Raw genomic sequence first — 14359 nt, 5'->3', positions numbered from 1 at the left:
CTGGAAGGTGACAGGACTGGTTAGTCTGTTGTCTGTACGGTATGACCTGGACGGTGACAGTAAGGACTGGTTAGTCTGTTGTCTGTACAGTATGACCTGAAAGGTGACAGTAAGGACTGATTAGTCTGTTGTCTGTACAGTATGACCTGGAAGGTGACAGTAAGGACTGGTTAGTCTGTTGTCAGTACAGTATGACCTGGAAGGTGATGATAAGGACTGGTTAGTCTGTTGTCGGTACAGTATGACCAGGAAGGTGACAGTATGGACTGATTAGTCTGTTGTCTGTACAGTATGACCTGGAAGGTGACAGTAAGGACTGGTTAGTATGTTGTCAGTACAGTATGACCGGGAAGGTGACAGTAAGGACTGGTTAGTCTGTTGTCAGTACAGTATGTCCTGGAAGATGACAGTAAGGACTGGTTAGTCTGTTGTCAGTATAGTATGACCTGGAAGGTGACAGTAAGGACTGGTTAGTCTGTTGTCTGTACAGTATGACCTGGAAGGTGACAGTAAGTACTGGTTAGTCTGTCTGTACAGTATGACCTGGAAGGTGACAGTAAGGACTGGTTAGTCTGTTTTCAGTACAGTATGACCTGGAAGGTGACAGTAAGGACTGGTTAGTCTGTTGTCTTACAGTATGACCTGGAAGGTGACAGTAAGGACTGGTTAGTCTGTTGTCAGTACAGTATGACCTGGAAGGTGATGATAAGGAATGGTTAGTCTGTTGTCTTTACAGTATGACCTGGAAGGTGACAGTAAGGACTGATTAGTCTGTTGTCTGTACAGTATGACCTGGAAGGTGACAGTAAGGACTGGTTAGTCTGTTGTCTGTACAGTATGACCTGGAAGGTGACAGTAAGGACTGATTAGTCTGTTGTCTGTACAGTATGACCTGGAAGGTGACAGTAAGGACTGGTTAGTCTGTTGTCAGTACAGTATGACCTGGAAGGTGATGATAAGGACTGGTTAGTCTGTTGTCGGTACAGTATGACCGGGAAGGTGACAGTATGGACTGATTAGTCTGTTGTCTGTACAGTATGACCTGGAAGGTGACAGTAAGGACTGGTTAGTCTGTTGTCAGTACAGTATGACCTGGAAGATGACAGTAAGGACTGGTTAGTCTGTTGTCAGTATAGTATGACCTGGAAGGTGACAGTAAGTACTGGTTAGTCTGTCTGTACAGTATGACCTGGAAGGTGACAGTAAGGACTGGTTAGTCTGTTTTCAGTACAGTATGACCTGGAAGGTGACAGTAAGGACTGGTTAGTCTGTTGTCAGTACAGTATGACCTGGAAGGTGATGATAAGGAATGGTTAGTCTGTTGTCTGTACAGTATGACCTGGAAGGTGACAGTAAGGACTGATTAGTCTGTTGTCTGTACAGTATGACCTGGAAGGTGACAGTAAGGACTGGTTAGTATGTTGTCAGTACAGTATGACCTGGAAGGTGACAGTAAGGACTGGTTAGTCTGTTGTCAGTACAGTATGACCTGGAAGGTGATGATAAGGAATGGTTAGTCTGTTGTCTGTACAGTATGACCTGGAAGGTGACAGTAAGGACTGATTAGTCTGTTGTCTGTACAGTATGACCTGGAAGGTGACAGTAAGGACTGATTAGTCTGTGTCTTTACAGTATGACCTGGAAGGTGACAGTGGACTGATTAGTCTGTTATGACCTGGAAGGTGACAGTATGACTGTTGTCTGGATGAGGAAGGTGACAGTAAGGACTGGTTAGTCTGTTGTCAGTACAGTATGACCTGGAAGGTGATGATAAGGACCTGGAAGGTGATGATAAGGGTTAGTCTGTTGTCGGTACAGTATGACCGGGAATGTGACAGTATGGACTGATTAGTCTGTTGTCTGTACAGTATGACCTGGAAGGTGACAGTAAGGACTGGTTAGTCTGTTGTCAGTACAGTATGACCTGGAAGGTGACAGTAAGGACTGGTTAGTCTGTTGTCTGTACAGTCTGTCTGTACAGTATGACCTGGAAGGTGACAGTAAGGACTGGTTAGTCTGTTTTCAGTACAGTATGACCTGGAAGGTGACAGTAAGGACTGGTTAGTCTGTTGTCAGTACAGTATGACCTGGAAGGTGATGATAAGGAATGGTTAGTCTGTTGTCTGTACAGTATGACCTGGAAGGTGACAGTAAGGACTGATTAGTCTGTTGTCTGTACAGTATGACCTGGAAGGTGACAGTAAGGACTGGTTAGTATGTTGTCAGTACAGTATGACCTGGAAGGTGACAGTAAGGACTGGTTAGTCTGTTGTCAGTACAGTATGACCTGGAAGGTGATGATAAGGACTGGTTAGTCTGTTGTCGGTACAGTATGACCTGGAAGATGACGGTAAGGACTGGTTAGTCTGTTGTCTGTACAGTATGACCTGGAAGGTGACAGTAAGGACTGGTTAGTCTGTTGTCAGTACAGTATGACCTGGAAGATGACAGTAAGGACTGGTTAGTCTGTTGTCAGTATAGTATGACCTGGAAGGTGACAGTAAGTACTGGTTAGTCTGTCTGTACAGTATGACCTGGAAGGTGACAGTAAGGACTGGTTAGTCTGTTTTCAGTACAGTATGACCTGGAAGGTGACAGTAAGGACTGGTTAGTCTGTTGTCAGTACAGTATGACCTGGAAGGTGATGATAAGGAATGGTTAGTCTGTTGTCTGTACAGTATGACAAGGTGACAGTGATTAGTCTGTTGTCTGTACAGTATGACCTGGAAGGTGACAGTAAGGACTGGTTAGTATGTTGTCAGTACAGTATGACCTGGAAGGTGACAGTAAGGACTGGTTAGTCTGTTGTCAGTACAGTATGACCTGGAAGGTGATGATAAGGAATGGTTAGTCTGTTGTCTGTACAGTATGACCTGGAAGGTGACAGTAAGGACTGATTAGTCTGTTGTCTGTACAGTATGACCTGGAAGGTGATGATAAGGACTGATTAGTATGTTGTCAGTACAGTATGACCTGGAAGGTGACAGTAAGGACTGGTTAGTCTGTTGTCAGTACAGTATGACCTGGAAGGTGATGATAAGGACTGGTTAGTCTGTTGTCTGTACAGTATGACCTGGAAGGTGACAGTAAGGACTGATTAGTCTGTTGTCTGTACAGTATGACCTGGAAGGTGACAGTAAGGACTGGTTAGTCTGTTGTCAGTACAGTATGACCTGGAAGGTGACAGTAAGGACTGGTTAGTCTGTTGTCAGTACAGTATGACCTGGAAGGTGACAGTAAGGACTGGTTAGTCTGTTTTCAGTACAGTATGACCTGGAAGGTGACAGTAAGGACTGGTTAGTCTGTTGTCTGTACAGTATGACCTGGAAGGTGACAGTAAGGACTGGTTAGTCTGTTGTCAGTACAGTATGACCTGGAAGGTGACAGTAAGGACTGGTTAGTCTGTTGTCAGTACAGTATGACCTGGAAGGTGACAGTAAGGACTGGTTAGTCTGTTGTCAGTACAGTATGACCTGGAAGGTGATGATAAGGAATGGTTAGTCTGTTGTCTGTACAGTATGACCTGGAAGGTGACAGTAAGGACTGATTAGTCTGTTGTCTGTACAGTATGACCTGGAAGGTGACAGTAAGGACTGATTAGTCTGTTGTCTTTACAGTATGACCTGGAAGGTGACAGTAAGGACTGATTAGTCTGTTGTCTGTACAGTATGACCTGGAAGGTGACAGTATGGACTGATTAGTCTGTTGTCTGTACAGTATGACCTGGAAGGTGACAGTAAGGACTGGTTAGTCTGTTGTCAGTACAGTATGACCTGGAAGGTGATGATAAGGACTGGTTAGTCTGTTGTCGGTACAGTATGACCGGGAAGGTGACAGTATGGACTGATTAGTCTGTTGTCTGTACAGTATGACCTGGAAGGTGACAGTAAGGACTGGTTAGTCTGTTGTCAGTACAGTATGACCTGGAAGGTGACAGTAAGGACTGGTTAGTCTGTTGTCAGTATAGTATGACCTGGAAGGTGACAGTAAGTACTGGTTAGTCTGTCTGTACAGTATGACCTGGAAGGTGACAGTAAGGACTGGTTAGTCTGTTTTCAGTACAGTATGACCTGGAAGGTGACAGTAAGGACTGGTTAGTCTGTTGTCAGTACAGTATGACCTGGAAGGTGATGATAAGGAATGGTTAGTCTGTTGTCTGTACAGTATGACCTGGAAGGTGACAGTAAGGACTGATTAGTCTGTTGTCTGTACAGTATGACCTGGAAGGTGACAGTAAGGACTGGTTAGTATGTTGTCAGTACAGTATGACCTGGAAGGTGACAGTAAGGACTGGTTAGTCTGTTGTCAGTACAGTATGACCTGGAAGGTGATGATAAGGACTGGTTAGTCTGTTGTCGGTACAGTATGACCGGGAAGGTGACAGTAAGGACTGATTAGTCTGTTGTCTGTACAGTATGACCTGGAAGGTGACAGTAAGGACTGATTAGTATGTTGTCAGTACAGTATGACCTGGAAGGTGACAGTAAGGACTGGTTAGTCTGTTGTCAGTATAGTATGACCTGGAAGGTGACAGTAAGTACTGGTTAGTCTGTCTGTACAGTATGACCTGGAAGGTGACAGTAAGGACTGGTTAGTCTGTTTTCAGTACAGTATGACCTGGAAGGTGACAGTAAGGACTGGTTAGTCTGTTGTCAGTACAGTATGACCTGGAAGGTGATGATAAGGAATGGTTAGTCTGTTGTCTGTACAGTATGACCTGGAAGGTGACAGTAAGGACTGATTAGTCTGTTGTCTGTACAGTATGACCTGGAAGGTGACAGTAAGGACTGGTTAGTATGTTGTCAGTACAGTATGACCTGGAAGGTGACAGTAAGGACTGGTTAGTCTGTTGTCAGTACAGTATGACCTGGAAGGTGATGATAAGGACTGGTTAGTCTGTTGTCTGTACAGTATGACCTGGAAGGTGACAGTAAGGACTGATTAGTCTGTTGTCTGTACAGTATGACCTGGAAGGTGATGATAAGGACTGATTAGTATGTTGTCAGTACAGTATGACCTGGAAGGTGACAGTGAGGACTGGTTAGTCTGTTGTCAGTACAGTATGACCTGGAAGGTGATGATAAGGAATGGTTAGTCTGTTGTCTGTACAGTATGACCTGGAAGGTGACAGTAAGGACTGATTAGTCTGTTGTCTGTACAGTATGACCTGGAAGGTGACAGTAAGGACTGGTTAGTATGTTGTCAGTACAGTATGACCTGGAAGGTGACAGTAAGGACTGGTTAGTCTGTTGTCAGTACAGTATGACCTGGAAGGTGATGATAAGGAATGGTTAGTCTGTTGTCTGTACAGTATGACCTGGAAGGTGACAGTAAGGACTGATTAGTCTGTTGTCTGTACAGTATGACCTGGAAGGTGATGATAAGGACTGATTAGTATGTTGTCAGTACAGTATGACCTGGAAGGTGACAGTAAGGACTGGTTAGTCTGTTGTCAGTACAGTATGACCTGGAAGGTGATGATAAGGACTGGTTAGTCTGTTGTCGGTACAGTATGACCTGGAAGGTGACAGTAAGGACTGGTTAGTCTGTTGTCTGTACAGTATGACAAGGTGATGACTGATTAGTATGTGGAAGGTGACAGTAAGGACTGGTTAGTCTGTTGTCAGTACAGTATGACCTGGAAGGTGATGATAAGGACTGGTTAGTCTGTTGTCGGTACAGTATGACCGGGAAGGTGATGATAAGGAATGGTTAGTCTGTTGTCTGTACAGTATGACCTGGAAGGTGACAGTAAGGACTGATTAGTCTGTTGTCTGTACAGTATGACCTGGAAGGTGACAGTAAGGACTGGTTAGTATGTTGTCAGTACAGTATGACCTGGAAGGTGACAGTAAGGACTGGTTAGTCTGTTGTCAGTACAGTATGACCTGGAAGGTGATGATAAGGAATGGTTAGTCTGTTGTCTGTACAGTATGACCTGGAAGGTGACAGTAAGGACTGATTAGTCTGTTGTCTGTACAGTATGACCTGGAAGGTGACAGTAAGGACTGATTAGTATGTTGTCAGTACAGTATGACCTGGAAGGTGACAGTAAGGACTGGTTAGTCTGTTGTCAGTACAGTATGACCTGGAAGGTGATGATAAGGAATGGTTAGTCTGTTGTCTGTACAGTATGACCTGGAAGGTGACAGTAAGGACTGATTAGTCTGTTGTCTGTACAGTATGACCTGGAAGGTGACAGTAAGGACTGGTTAGTATGTTGTCAGTACAGTATGACCTGGAAGGTGACAGTAAGGACTGGTTAGTCTGTTGTCAGTACAGTATGACCTGGAAGGTGATGATAAGGAATGGTTAGTCTGTTGTCTGTACAGTATGACCTGGAAGGTGACAGTAAGGACTGATTAGTCTGTTGTCTGTACAGTATGACCTGGAAGGTGACCTGGAGTATGTTGTCAGTACAGTATGACCTGGAAGGTGACAGTGAGGACTGGTTAGTCTGTTGTCAGTACAGTATGACCTGGAAGGTGATGATAAGGACTGGTTAGTCTGTTGTCTGTACAGTATGACCTGGAAGGTGACAGTAAGGACTGGTTAGTCTGTTGTCTGTACAGTATGACCTGGAAGGTGACAGTAAGGACTGGTTAGTCTGTTGTCAGTACAGTATGACCTGGAAGGTGACAGTAAGGACTGGTTAGTCTGTTGTCAGTACAGTATGACCTGGAAGGTGATGATAAGGACTGGTTAGTCTGTTGTCGGTACAGTATGACCGGGAAGGTGACAGTAAGTACTGGTTAGTCTGTTGTCAGTACAGTATGACCTGGAAGGTGACAGTAAGGACTGGTTAGTATGTCTGTACAGTATGACCTGGAAGGTGATAGTAAGGACTGGTTAGTCTGTTGTCAGTATAGTATGACTTGGAAGGTGACAGTAAGTACTGGTTAGTCTGTCTGTACAGTATGACCTGGAAGGTGACAGTAAGGACTGGTTAGTCTGTCTGTACAGTATGACCTGGAAGGTGACAGTAAGGACTGGTTAGTCTGTTTTCAGTACAGTATGACCTGGAAGGTGACAGTAAGGACTGGTTAGTCTGTTTTCAGTACAGTATGACCTGGAAGGTGACAGTAAGGACTGGTTAGTCTGTTGTCTGTACAGTATGACCTGGAAGGTGACAGTAAGGACTGGTTAGTCTGTTGTCAGTACAGTATGACCTGGAAGGTGACAGTAAGGACTGGTTAGTCTGTTGTCAGTACAGTATGACCTGGAAACCTGATACGTCAATATAATGTGACAGGATGATATGGACTGGTTATCTTGTGTTAGTGAATATGACCTGATATATGATGGTTTGGACTTGTTAGGCTGTTGTTTTCATAGATTGTGACCAGGAATATTAAAGCATGGATTGGTTATCCTGATGTGTCAGTTTAATGTACACGGCATACCCTCCTCCAATCCCTCCCACTCACTTATTGGAAATACAAATACACATTTACATTTCTTGTCCGACTGACTGATGTTACAGACCGAAATAAATTTTACGTTCCTTGTAATTTCCCCAGACTTTGTATTGAGAACTGGCGTGATTTGTTCCACTTTTCTGCCACTTTAGTTATTTTACCGATCATGTTATTACATAATTATGTTTGGATTGCCTAATCTATTAAGTGAATTATCGGGCGATCAGCAACAAAACTATAATACAACATACATTAAAAATTCACTCTTTATTTACAAAGAACTGCCTACACTAAAGGACATTTTCCATAAATACATGAAACTAGTGAAGGGACACAAGTGCTCGAGACGATCCATGTTTATCCAACTGGACTTAGGCTTCTATGGGGGGCGCCACTAGTCGATGATAAGGTTACGTTTGTGAGAGGCGGTAAAGCGTTTGGCTTCAAAACGGATTCCGGAAACGTGCCTTTGGCAAACACATTCCTCTCCGTATTTTCCAATTCAGGGTCCTCCATACCTCCCTCTTCTGTCCACGCTTTTGGAGGTGGTGCCGACCTCTCGGGGCCTTCCAGAGGGCGTTTCTCGTACTCTCCTGATAAGGCTGGATTGTTTACTCCTTGTTCTTCCTCACAGCGAGGCTGTCCCTCCTCACCCTGAGGGTTAATCCGGACCTTAGTCCCATCTTGACATTTAAACTTGTAAATGAAATATGCGCTGATAAAAGCGCCACCGATGACTAGCACCACGACAATTCCAACAGCGATGAAAAGTCCGCTGGCTGCAGCGACAGACGATTCTAAAGTGAAAGGCCAAGGACGAATATCAAAACGATTTTTGATTTTTACTTAATTAAAACTTTAGTCATGGTTAAGTGTTTGTGCTTTTAAAAATATGGAAGTCATGTAAAATGAGAGCATTTCAAAGTCTTTGAATATGTTTTGTCGCCTTGACTAATAGCTAAAAAATGAACAATTTTTAGACTATATCTGTATTTGATCGTGTAAGAGAGAATAGCTGACTTTGACACATCGTTGTACATTTGACACCTTGTTGAGTATGACCGCTTGATTGACGAAATCTTACTTTGGACACCGTGTTTAAGATCTTACCGTCTGGGGCTGCACTGTTGTAGTACTTGATACGGAAACCACGAGCTACCACAGTGGAATCGGTAGAAAACTTGACGAGGAGGAACGTGCCTGAACTATTCATGGCTGGCACTGACGTCATACAACACGAGGAGTAAAGCTGTGTGGCATTCTCGTAGGCACCTAATAGGGAAAGTTAGAATCCCTACTGATTTATGTTAAAGAAGAGGATTACTCTTAAATCACGTCTATATCTATGATATATATCCATGTCTACCGCAATACGGATATAATTGTACAACCAAATTGAACTTCAGTGATTAAAAAATTCACAACACAAAAATCAACACATAACATGGCATCACGTGTTATCTTAAACGCTGATATACAGAGGTTTCCAAGAAACCAGATTTCCGTAGTTCCCTTTCAACAATTTTGTATTATTACTTGTCCAAATAAGTCACACAAAATCAAACCCGATTCCCCATTAAAACCTCTTACATTATCACCACACCGGGATCTTCATTAAACGACGTCATCAAATTCCCATTAAAACCTCTTACATTATCACCACACCGGGATCTTCATTAAACGACGTCATCAAATTCCCATTAAAACCTCTTACATTATCACCACACCGGGATCTTCATTAAACGACGTCATCAAATTCCCATTAAAACCTCTTACATTATCACCACACCGGGATCTTCTTTAAACGACGTCATCAAATTCCCATTAAAACCTCTTACGTTATCACCACAACGAGATCTTTATTAAACGCCGTCATCAAATTCTATATTGAAATATCTTACGTTATCACAAAATCGAGATCTTTATTAAACGCTGTCATTAAATTCTATATTGAAATATTTAACGTTATCACAACATCGAGATCTTTATTAAATATTAAATTTTATCAAATTTCCAATTAAAAACCTCATACATTAGCACCACACCGAGATCTTAATTAAACACCGTCGTCAAATTCCCCATTAAACATTTAGACGTCACATTGATATCTCCATCAACCTCATGAATTTCATTTAACACTTAAACTTTCGAACATTCTGGTTACATATAGATCTTGTGCGATCCTCCGACATAACCTACCGTCATATATAGTTAGAATGTCCAGCTGACATACGGGTACTTTGGCGTTGATATATTCCATTTGACAGTCAACTACCTCAATCTTTACCACCTCGTTAACGTCACTTGACTCCAGTAACCAGGTGTACGTCACGTTACTGTGAAACAAATTAAAACAATCGTGAGTATTACAAAAACATCTGTTATCTACCAACACGAATGTTTTCCTTATCCGAAATATAGAGATCTACACCTGGACCGACAGTTCACATTCTGACGAGTGTTTTTTAAGATACCCCTTAGGATTTTAATTAAACGATATTATTTCTATGACTTTTACAACAGTATTCCATGTCTTTACAAACTTAACTATTTGATTCGTATATTTTAACCGAAACATCAACGTCTAACTATTCCTTTTTCATGATTAAAAACTCTAATATTTCTATCATTTGCAATACAGTGTAATTTTTATACACTGAACAATATCATTTTGACCTTTGTGCCTTGAACAACAACAACGTTACACGTTAGTACAAGAACATATCGACATGTTCACGGAAACATAATTTGAACACGGATTCGATCAAACTAGGGCAAAATATGAACAATAAAATGTCTACATGCAGACTAGCCTGGTAACTTGGGAAGTAGACTACAATATTTACTTCAAGTACGTGGTCGGGTAACTCTCTGACATTAAAGAGACCATTGTACTTACTTTGAGTACGTGGTCGGGTAACCCTCTGACGTGAAGTAGGCCACGGTACTTACTTTGAGTACATGGTCGGGTAACCCTCTGACGTGAAGTAGGCCGCGGTACTTACTTTGAGTACATGGTCAGGTAACCCTCTGACGTGAAGTAGGCCACGGTACTTACTTTGAGTACATGGTTGGGTAACCCTCTGGCGTGAAGTAGACTACAATATTTACTTCAAGTACATGGTCGAGTAACTCTCTGACGTGAAGTAGACTACAGTACTTACTTTGAGTACATTTACGGGTAACCCTCTGACGTGAAGTGGCCGCGGTACTTACTTTGAGTATTCGGGTAACCCTCTGACGTGAAGTAGGCCACGGTACTTACTTTGAGTACATGGTCTAACCCTCTTTCGTGAAGTAAAAACTCTTATTTGAGTATCATTTGCAACCCTACGTGAAGTAGGCCATTTTTATTGAGTACATGGCAATAACCCTCTGACGTGAAGTAGACTACAGTACTTACTTTGAACAACAACCCTCTGACGTGAAGTACACGGTACAAGAACATACTTTGACATGTTCGGGTAACCCTAATTTGAAGTAGGCCACGGATTCGATCAGTAGGGCAAACCCTCTGACGTGAAGTAAACAGTACTACTTTGAGTACATGGTCGGGTAACCCTCTGACGTGAAGTAGGCCGCGGTACTTACTTTGAGTGCATGGTCGGGTAACCCTCTGACGTGAAGTAGGCCGCGGTACTTACTTTGAGTACATGGTCGGGTAACCCTCTGACGTGAAGTAGGCCACGGTACTTACTTTGAGTACATGGTCGGGTAACCCTCTGACGTGAAGTAGGCCACGGTACTTACTTCGAGTACATGGCCGGGTAACCCTCTGACGTGAAGTAGACTACAGTACTTACTTTGAGTACATGGTCGGGTAACCCTCTGACGTGAAGTAGGCCACGGTACTTACTTTGAGTACATGGTCGGGTAACCCTCTGACGTGAAGTAGGCCGCGGTACTTACTTTGAGTGCATGGTCGGGTAACCCTCTGACGTGAAGTAGGCCACGGTACTTACTTTGAGTACATGGCCGGGTAACCCTCTGACGTGAAGTAGACTACAGTACTTACTTTGAGTACATGGTCGGGTAACCCTCTGACGTGAAGTAGGCCGCGGTACTTACTTTGAGTACATGGTCGGGTAACCCTCTGACGTGAAGTAGGCCGCGGTACTTACTTTGAGTACATGGTCGGGTAACCCTCTGACGTGAAGTAGGCCACGGTACTTACTTTGAGTACATGGTCGGGTAACCCTCTGACGTGAAGTAGGCCGCGGTACTTACTTTGAGTACATGGTCGGGTAACCCTCTGACGTGAAGTAGGCCGCGGTACTTGTGGCCGACAGTGTCGTGTTCTGGCAGTGAACTGTAATATATATATAACAAGGTAAGACCTTCAAGACACCTGTCTATCAATATTGTATATAGCAACACTGTCAGCTGAGCACTAGTAACTGGTAGTCTGTACATTATATCCGTTAAATAAGACGATAGTGTGTAATTGTATTGGTTGTAGTATAACACCAATATATAACAATTACACACTATCGTCTTATTTAACCGTTTCACTCGCAATGTAGATTTTGTTATCATAATTCCAGATCATTTTAATTATCAAAATACTGCGGTGGTTTCGGCCTTTTTGGCCCCGAAATCCATTACATTTAAAATTCCATTATTGATATGGTTGTCATGGTGACAATCACAATTTTTCATAAATCAGAGAAATGGTAATATTTTTCATCTCTTGTATAGTTTTGTACTGAGTAATAAAGAGCGCATCTTTGAATAAACTTAAACTTCTCCTACAGATGAAGCATAAGGGCCTATCTATTCTCCATTGGTATTAAGTTTATTCAAAATGTGTGCGACACGCACACCGTCAGTTATGTTGAACTTTGTATTTCTTTTTATACTTATATTTATATGATATAAGACTGACAGAACAATCATTTCTCTACTAATTGCAACTTTGCGGTAGCTGTCATGACCGTTAGTATTCTAAATTTGAAATGCAGTGATCTGAGAGCTTCTTTATGGGTCTTAATACTGGATGAATTTCTGGAGTCTAACAAATGCTTACACATTACATGTCATTTTTCACAGTTGGTAGAATGGACTAAATACCTGTGTTGGTCTCCAGCACGAAAAACATCACGAGTAACACCAGGGCATTGTTGGGACATCTGAAACAATCATTTCACATCACTATGGTAACGAACATCATTCCTGTTACGTCATATTGGTGCTTGTCAACAGAGTGACAAAATCCCGAGACATCATTGGTTACTGGTTACTAAATTCGTCACTCTTACACACAAACTGGTTTATATTCTAGGTTTCAAAAAGTGTAAATAGCAAAAACAACCAATAAAACATATCTACAAAGATTCTTCACGAAGTGTTATATATAATACCTGTTCACGACAGTATTATAGCTGTTCAGGATGAATCGCATGTTTGTTTTCTCAATTTGCCCCTACATGAATAGCTATTCAAAGTCACTAGACTAATCCTTGTAGCAGCGATATCGAGTTCGTCTTATCGAGTTGTTTTTTTACGATATATAAGACTCTTTTTTGACGATTTGTCTTATAAACCCGTACTTAATGGGGAAAAACATTAGAAACGGTCCTACCAGAGGGGCAACATGGTTAACGATGCATCCTCGTTTACTTATTTGTGGGTTTTACACCAAATGTGATACCATGGATTTTACTTACATCAGGTCTTTTCCAATGGCCCTTTTTCCTCCAAGTAAAAAAAGTGGAACAACCATCTTTTCAATGGATACAAAATACCCTGTCGTTGTTTACTTTCAGTAATTACAGTTGAGAATAACTTTAGCCATGTCAAATTTCTGTTTTCGAGTCCTTCCCAAGTCAGCGCGCTGAACGCTCCAGTGTCACTAACTCCAGGAGAAACTTGACCCCTACACCGTATCGAAATCTTAACGGACTGGACAAATTAATTCGTTCTGATGTTAATAGGGTAGTAATAGACCTGTACGGAGCCTGGATACAAGGCATGTTTACGTATCAACGGGACAGGGTGTGTCGCAGGTAGGACGTTTGTGACGCCCATGTCATGGCCGTAATACACAAGTGGAACACTACAGTTTATCAACTACAATTAACGTATGCGTTGTTTTAAATTCTGTTAATTTTTTTCAGTGGTTGTCACACCCACTCCCTCACCCAGCTCACACCTACAGTGGAGAACAATACAGCCGAGTATATTGTTAATATGGTATACTACACCTAATACGTAATCCCGAGTAACTTTGTTTTCATTGAAAGATGCCGAAGCCAAGAGAAAAATCTACTTATTTAATTGATAATACAATGTTGAATACGTAGCAGATAATTGTGTATTATCACATACCTCATAATCGTTGGAGGAAAGAAGTCAAATCTAATAGTACAACAAATACCTCTCTTCTAATGATGGAGAATATACTTAAATATCTTAAACAGTGTCACGATTGAATTTGATGGTAAATATCTTAAACACACTTTTCACAGGGCTAAATTATCAATCTGGTGTCATAATTCTTCTTAGACACATTTTGTAAATTCTAAGTCGCACTCTGCTGGTTGACCTACATGCCGTGTTTAACTACGTTTGAATAATAACACCGTTCACATCATACCTATGTACATGACGTACTTTTGAAATTAACAGGTTGCATGCCCTAGAACACGGATTTAATCCCCATGAACGTAACTAAAGCAGGACCCCCGCAAAATTAACAGGTGAGGACATATGTTGCATGCCCTAGAACACGGATTTAATTCCCATGAACGTAACTAAAGCAGGACCCCCGCAAAATTAACAGGTGAGGACATATGTTGCATGCCCTAGAACACGGATTTAATGCCCATGAACGTATCTAAAGCAGGATCCCCGCAAAATTAACAAACTCCACAGAAAGAAAATTACCGAATTTATTTAATCATGTGGCTAGTGCTCTTCATCTAGCGTTTGGTATTTATTTC

The 14359-nt window shown here is 42.0% G+C and overlaps 1 protein-coding gene across 1 annotated transcript; it reads right to left on the bottom strand.

Moving 5' to 3' along the window:
- Positions 1 to 7775: 7775 nt before the first annotated feature.
- LOC132563568 (uncharacterized) lies at positions 7776 to 13140 on the bottom strand. Its single transcript, XM_060228309.1, has 6 exons — positions 13085 to 13140; positions 12489 to 12547; positions 11646 to 11727; positions 9618 to 9754; positions 8529 to 8690; positions 7776 to 8215 (listed from the first exon to the last, which is right to left on the bottom strand). Exons 1-6 carry the CDS (start codon positions 13138 to 13140, stop codon positions 7776 to 7778), a joined length of 936 nt encoding a protein of 311 aa, XP_060084292.1.
- Between the last annotated feature and the right edge of the window lie 1219 nt (positions 13141 to 14359).

The sequence above is a fragment of the Ylistrum balloti genome, unplaced genomic scaffold (genome assembly GCF_031769215.1).
Source record: "Ylistrum balloti isolate Yb309-2 unplaced genomic scaffold, AGI_CSIRO_Ybal_v1 Utg371770, whole genome shotgun sequence".
NCBI classification, from domain to species: Eukaryota; Metazoa; Mollusca; class Bivalvia; order Pectinida; family Pectinidae; genus Ylistrum; species Ylistrum balloti.
This window is presented reverse-complemented; position numbering and strand designations above follow the sequence as displayed.

What these genes read in the sequence shown, in the direction of transcription:
- LOC132563568 (XM_060228309.1), bottom strand. Translation starts at nt 13,140, where the DNA reads ATGGTTGTTCCACTTTTTTTACTTGGAGGAAAAAGGGCCATTGGAAAA. An exon ending in TACCCGACCATGTACTCAAA is followed by an intron (nt 9,755 to 11,645) that starts GTAAGTACCGCG and finishes TTTGTTTCACAG; the next exon opens with TAACGTGACGTACACCTGGT. An exon ending in CATTCTAACTATATATGACG is followed by an intron (nt 8,691 to 9,617) that starts GTAGGTTATGTC and finishes TTTCCCTATTAG; the next exon opens with GTGCCTACGAGAATGCCACA.